The sequence below is a fragment of the Barbus barbus genome (assembly GCF_936440315.1).
Source record: "Barbus barbus genome assembly, chromosome: 7".
Taxonomy (NCBI): Eukaryota; Metazoa; Chordata; class Actinopteri; order Cypriniformes; family Cyprinidae; genus Barbus; species Barbus barbus.
In genome coordinates this window covers 26,745,643-26,753,026 of record NC_136735.1, presented here as the reverse complement: position 1 = coordinate 26,753,026, position 7,384 = coordinate 26,745,643, and the positions used below count along the sequence as shown (strand labels likewise).

The 7,384-nt window shown below is 36.7% G+C and overlaps 1 protein-coding gene across 1 annotated transcript; it reads left to right on the top strand.

Annotated features, from left to right (window-relative positions):
- Positions 1 to 5,090: 5,090 nt before the first annotated feature.
- Positions 5,091 to 6,411, top strand: LOC306872596 (exocyst complex component 1-like; the record flags this gene model as incomplete). Its single annotated transcript, XM_079421213.1, has 3 exons — positions 5,091 to 5,211; positions 5,460 to 5,623; positions 6,145 to 6,411. The coding sequence occupies 3 exons, from the start codon at positions 5,091 to 5,093 to the stop codon at positions 6,409 to 6,411; spliced, it is 552 nt and encodes a 183-aa protein (XP_079277339.1).
- Between the last annotated feature and the right edge of the window lie 973 nt (positions 6,412 to 7,384).

Below are 7,384 nucleotides of genomic sequence, written 5' to 3'. Positions count from 1 at the left end.
CTCTTCATTGCAGTCCTGCCTGAGCCACCAGTGGGGTCATCTGCATTGTCAACTCCACTGAGGTGGTCGTCAGCTCCACCCAGACTATCACCCGGGGTTGCTGTTCAGCCAGTTCCCTCCGGTCCTGCCCTGGCTGTCCGCCGGGGTTCTAGTTTGGCCGGAGCCTCGCTGGTCTGTCCTTCTGGCTCCGCCCTGGTGGTCTGCTGGGGTTCCTGTTTGCCCGAAGCCTGCTCAACCCCCCCCTTGGTTCACTTCCTTTCCACCTTCCTCCTGGACTACTTTGACTTTTCCTGGAGCGTCTGGAATCCACTTGTGGACTTCATTTCCCATCACCCCTTGCTCGGCCTATCAGGTCTCATTGTCTCAAGCTGTGTAGTCTCGCGTAGATGTCCGCAGAATAGATGTCCGCTTTCATTGGCCAAGGCTCACCCATGAGGCCGTTTGACTGACATTTCAAACAACCAATCATAATTTATTTTGTTTAGCATCACGTTTCGGGGCGTGGAAATGTCGCCACAATAACAGACCGGTGTGAAACTCTCGGATGTATTTTAAAGATTCTATGCCGCAAACTTTAAATATTTCACATACTTTTGAAAATCCAGCGTTTAGTTGACCTGATAAGAGTTCGGCGTCACGGTTGTAAACACGATGGCTTTCTTCTTTCGTGAGGGGGTTTGGCGATACTACATCTTTGTTTCCCGGCAGACCGAAAATAAACTCGACACTCGCGTCTCCGAGAAATCTGGTTTAATTCAACCAGTCAGATGACGACTTCGACATTCCAGGGCAGTATCCGAAATCGCCCCCTATCCCCTCAAATAGTGCACTATTTGAGGGGACAGCCATTTTAAGTGGTGTTCGAAACCATAGTGGATGTTCTCGAGTGCACTCATTCAATCCCACAATGCACCGCAAAAACAAGTGTACAACCGATGTACACTCAACGGCTAGAGAATCCCCAGAATGCACTGTGAGAGTCGCGCGCCGAGTGAATTCCCGCGTCTCGAAGATGGTGCCCGCAGCTGAATCATGCATTCATTGCTCTGAATGTACATAATTTCCATGACCGAGTTCAAGATATATCCTTCAATCTTACTATTGGAGCTTCCCGTTTCAAATGATTATTAAATAGCAAGTAAACTATGCAAACGCGGCAGTCCTTCCGGTGCACTCAGTGTCCGAATTCACTCACTCGTTTTCACTCACTCCTTCAAGTGAACTGTATGAGTGGACTAATGTAGGGAATAGTGAATGAGGGTATAGGGGGAGATTTCGGATACAGCCCTCAAGTGTTTGCAGAAAAGTGTGCCATATGCATCAGATGTTTAGCCAACGTTCCGTGGGCGTGATGTCTGAGGCTGAGACTACAAGCTGTGTGTCATTAGTCTCATTAGTTACCCTATATATACACCCTTGTTCTGTGACCCTTTGTTGCTGCAGTATTGTTTTGTTTCATTGTTTTTGCTGGTGTTTTCTTTGTGGATTACCTTTTTGTTTTTGCCCTTTGTCTTGTTTTTTGGATCTTTGTTTTTGAAAGAATAAAGCTGCACTTGCATCTGCTATTTTGTCCCAGAGATTTTGTGACACACACAAACATATATACACGTGTGTGTGTGTGTGTGTGTGTGTGTGTGTGTGTGTGAAGTGGTATTATGGGTGTGGGTTAATGGAAATTACAACTGACAAATTGGTAAATATTGCATGTGTTATGACGTTTGGATGCATTTTTGTGGGGAGAAGTGGATGGAAACCTCAGTGTATGTGTGTAGGTGGGACACAGGATATCTATCCCACAACACTCAACCATTAGCATCACACTAAGCATAGTCCATTTGTGTCAGTTATTGACTTTTGCTCATTGGAAATTATTGACCACATTCTTTCATTCCTGAGAAAGACCGAGTAAATCTGTGTGCAAGTGAATTCCACACACAGACATTATGAATATAAAAAGAAAACTGTGGCTTGTTTTATGAATCCCTAAATGTGCATGCAGTGTTTCTCCTTGATCAAAAAGGCTCTAGAGATTTTGAAAGGAAATAAATACTCATAAATACAATATCTTCATGATCCTTTATGAAACCTGTTGCTTTTTGTGGGCTGTTCAGCCTTTTGCTGTTTAAAATAATATTAGAATAATTATTTAATTTTACAAAAATTATATACAATATATTAAAGTTTGGCTTTACTTGACCTAACACGTGAATGTGGTTTAATGACATTTACTGGTAAGCTTAAAATGGCTAGTTTGGAAATCATCTGTGATTTTTTTCAGATCTGCGAGAAAAGTCAGTATTGTGAAGTATAAACCGGCAATTGTGTGAGAAAAAAGTTGTGAAATAAAAAGTTGCAATTACCTTTTTAATTTTTTTTTATTCCATGGCAAAAATGGGCATCCCCATAGGATTAGAGAGAAAAAAATAAGGTTTGTATGCTAATTTTTTTTACATGTTTTATTGAGACAAAATACTGTATGTTGTTGTGAAGTTATGGCCATAATATGCATACTTTTGGACTGTAAATGCTTTAGTTTTGCGAAGGAACCTCATGTGTTTTAGTCCATTGACTATGATTTAGAGTACATTTGGAAATCCTTGGGCTCATTCCCGGCACAGTTTATTGGACATTGCAAAAATCAATAAAGTATATCATGGAGTACCTCAGAGCATCCTATTGTTTTTAAACAGATTCAGACTCTGAATTTTACATAGATGTGGTCTTCAGCTCCACAAAATATAGTGAAGATGAACTACTGGAAAAGGGGTTTATCTGTGGTTCTGAGACATATATAATATGGGTATAAATGCACTATAGACAGGATGTACACAGCCATTTAGCTGAGCTTTAATCTAAAGTGACAATTATAAACAATTATACAGTAGACGTCAGTGGTAATCAAAACTATTTGATTACCAACATTCTTCAAAATATCTTCCTTTGTCTTCCACAGAAGTCATACAGGTTTGGAACGACATTAAGGTGACTATCATTTTTGGGTGAACTATCAAGATATTACTACTCCATAAGGAGCATTAAAAACCTCATTTTCTACCTCATGACCATCCTTTTGAACTGACTGTAACATTGGCCACAAGTAAAGCCTCAAAGACCAACTAAAAGCTACTCTGAAGACCAAAAGAATACTGTAGGTCATTTCCTCTATTTGGACTGGGTAAAGTTTATAGGCTCTCAGACAGCCGAATTTTGTCCATGATTAATCTGTTAGCCTTCTGAAAACACAGATGGATATCAAGAAATCCTCTATGGCCACCAAAAAGTCTTTGTCAGATGCAATCAGAACACTTGTTTGTATGAACGTGTTTTGTGACTATAAATTATGCATCTGTAGATCCGTTGGATATTGAATCTTTGTAGGTTGATGGGGCCACAGTCAATATGTGGGCTATCCCTGCAGAGATTATAATTATAATGGGTTCTAACTGCACCTCTTATGATGGAGATTTAAGAGGGAAATGTGTTTTCATAACTAATGATGTATTTTCCCTTAAGGCCACTTTAGTACAATCAGTCAGACACGGCTCATCTAAACCAGGAGTGAGTTTGTTAGAGTGTGTGTGCGTGTGTGTGTGTGTATACTCGCGTGATCTGGTTATAAAACATTAAAAGCATTCACATTTAGGATAAGAAAAAGAGGAAGAGAAAATTCAATAAAGAACAGAGAAGAAAAGAAGAGGTAAGAATATTGAGAATATATAAAAATAAATAAGAGCACATGATTTCAAGCTTGTATTGTTGGAGAACTGTATCTCGGAAAAAAGCACAAAGAAAATGCATAAAATATTATTTGGTGAGCGAAACTGCTCAAATGTTAATGTGTATATTTATAAGCAGGAAATTAATCTAATGTAAAGAGAAATATTGATACAACATTGCTAATTTTCTAATTTATTTGGTTTTGAATCTATTGCATAATACAATAGTCCAAGAACATATTTTTGGCTATAACTTTGTTTTAATATACCTTGAGTGATGTTATTCTGAAAAATATTGAACAAAATTATGTAAAAAGATTTGTGGCAACACATACAGTACACTAATTACATTTAAAGGGATAGTTTACCCAAAAATGAAAATTTGCTGAAAATGTAAATGTCCAAAATTTAGATGAGTTTGTTTCTTCATCGGAGCAGATTTGGAGAAATTCAAACAGCTGATAAAAACATCACAATAATCCTCAAATAATACACAGGACTCCAGTCCATCAGTTAAAATCTGGAGAGGCAAAAAGCTGTGTGTGTGTGTGTGTGTTTGTAAGAAACAAAACCATCATTAAGGTGTTTTATAACTGTGAACTGTTGCTTCTGCCCAAAATATGAGTCCATCATGAATAATAACCCTTCACCCAATAAAAAAGTTAATTCCTTGTTGTCACCTAACATCAAAATCCCCTGACATATTTGTTAAGAATATAAATTTCCTCTTGTTAATGTTGCTTGATCTGTGCATATTTCTCTTCTCCATGGGAAGACTTTATCTATAGAGAGAAACCAATAGATATTTTAGCATTATTTTATTTTATTAATGGTTTGAAGATTTGAAAACGTCTTAAAGATTGATTTGTTTTTTACAAACAAAGGTTTTCACTTCAAAAAACATGATAGAACTGATGGACTACTTGTGGATTATTGTGATATTGCTCCATTAGTGAGCAAGTGATGTAATGCTAAATTTCTCTGTTTTGAAGAAACAAACTCATCTTCATCTTGCATCACCTGATTTTAAGTGAACTATTCTTTTATAGATGATTCCTGACACATCCATATAAAAGCTTCAAAAATGATATTTCAAACAGCCTTTGAAGACCGAAAAAAAGGTTTTACTTCAGGAAAGCTTAAAAAAGTGTAACTGAATTTATAAAGTAAAACCTCTTTTGACATTGTGAAAATGGAAAAAGGATGATACAGTTTCATCTGTCAACTGAGAGAGAGAGAGAGCGAGAGAGAGAGAGAGGGGAGGGTGATAAACCCTTCGAACCAGATTCACCTCAAGAAAGCATTTTTATCCCTCACTCTGCTCTTGCTCTCTCTCACACTTCAATTAATTTTCTCTCTCTTTTTCTGCTTGAGATGTCATCTCTGCTGAGGGAGGAGTTGGACAGAGTCTTGTTCAGATCGGAGGGACAGAAGCTGGAGGAGTTTATAGAAATAGAGGAGCAACAGCAGGGGCGACATTTTCTCTGCGTTTCTAGTAAGAAAAATCTACTTTTTTGCACAATTTTTACATTGATGGACCAAATTATTTTAGAGAATGGATGAGATACTAAAATTATATAAAAAAATAAATAAATACAAAATCTGTGAGTTCATCTGGGGACAGGGTCAGATATTGTTTGTGAAGGGGGAAGAATTAAAAAAAATACAGACCTAACTATGTTTTATGGTTGATATGGTTTGATGAAGGGGTGTAATAAAAATACAAAACCAATGTGTGTTTAGTATCTAAGGATAAAGAAGCTCAGATATCAGTTGTCCATTGTCGGAGAGTTAAGCATTCACGGACCAATAAGCTGCGGAAATATGGGCTGGAGGACAGTTATGAAAGAACAGAGACTTGGGCCCTGGAAGACCTGCTGATTCTGGACGGTAGAGATGCAGATACTGTGAGTTGAGTTTAGCATTCATCCTCCTCCAATTTGTGATTATACATGCTACTTACAGTAACTGCTTAAAAAACATTTTAAGGCTAAATCTGAGGTAGACTTCATATTAACGCTGCTGATGAGTTGTAATATTAGTGCTGTCAAACGATTAATCGCATCCAAAATAAGTTTTTGTTTACATAATGTGTACTGTGTATATTTATCATGTATATATAAATACAAACACATGCATGTATATATTTCAGAAAAATATGCTGTTTATATATTAAATATATTTATATATAATATAAAATACCATAATATATATAAACGTATATACATGTAAATATTTTAAAATATATTCTGTATGTGTGTGCATTTATATATACATAATAAATAAACACAGTACACATACATATAGTATGTAAACAAAAACTTTTATATTGGATGCGATTAATCACGATTAGTCGTTTGACAGCACTAAGTAGAATCTCTTACTTTTTATTTGGCAATGTTTAGTTTGCATATCTCTGCTGTGTTAGGATGATCCCTGTTTCATGATGCATTTCGACTCGGTGCGGTCCATCAAGGCAGTGAGCTGTGCTGCGAAATACACACTGGCCCGCTGTCTGCTGTCCCTGAGCAAGAAGTATCACCACACTGCACTAAAACTTAAGAACTATGACTGGATGTACATTCAGCCCACTGCAATGTATTCAGATCGTGGTGACTGTGTTGTCCTTGCACAGATCTGCTTCTATGCTTTTAATCTGGTGTGTCTTTCATTGTGTCCTGTGCCTCTGGCATAGAGACATTTTGATTAATCCTCTTATTTGAGGAATTTGTTTTGAACTGGTCCTAAAACCTCAATTCTTGATGTTGACAATAAAAAGTTTATTTCAGTGTAATCTTTAATACCCTTAGGGAGTGTACAAAGACCATGCTTTGTGTTTTGAGCACTTAGCCATGCTTTGAGCACTTAGACCTACAGTAACTGTAACATAACTCCACGGTGTGGTGAAATCCAATTTGGGCTTGTGCAAATGCAACACAAAAGGGTGTTTCTGATGTCTAATGCTGTGACTTGAATATTAGTGTTGTAAATGGTGTGACATGTTTTGCATGTGTTTTAGCTAATTCATTAAGTAAGCTATACTAATGTATTTAATCATTTCAAAAAGCGAAACTGTGAGACAAACTTGTGAATATTACAGCATGCACTATTTTAATAATCTTGTCATCTGGTGATAAATCTAATGTTTTCTCATTTTTTTGCAGTGTGCTTTACATGTTACTGAATGTCATTGCAATAGTATTGCACAACATCAGAACAATATTTAAGCCCGTTTTAACAAATTAAACATATGGAAAATTGTCAAAATATTTGTAACTGTGTACAAGACATTTTTCATTTTAATCGTTTGCATGCATACTATTCTTGGTACTAAAGGATTTGCATCTTGTGAGGTATTAAAATAGGCAGTTTAACATCATATGCACGGCGAAATATACAGCTACTTATTAAATAATAATATGAATGGTAATAAAATACAAAAATTTGGTATTAAACGTTTTTATTTCGTAAAAAGAAACTGAGCTCGTGATAACAGAACAGGCACAACTATCCAGTTTACCGGTATTACACAAAAACAGAATGCCACGACTGGCCAGAATCAATTGTTCCATCGAGTCGAGTAATAAAATATTATGATAATATTATTCAACAGGTTAAATATGCACTACACTTCATTCCTTTTGAACGTAATATGCACAAATGACACT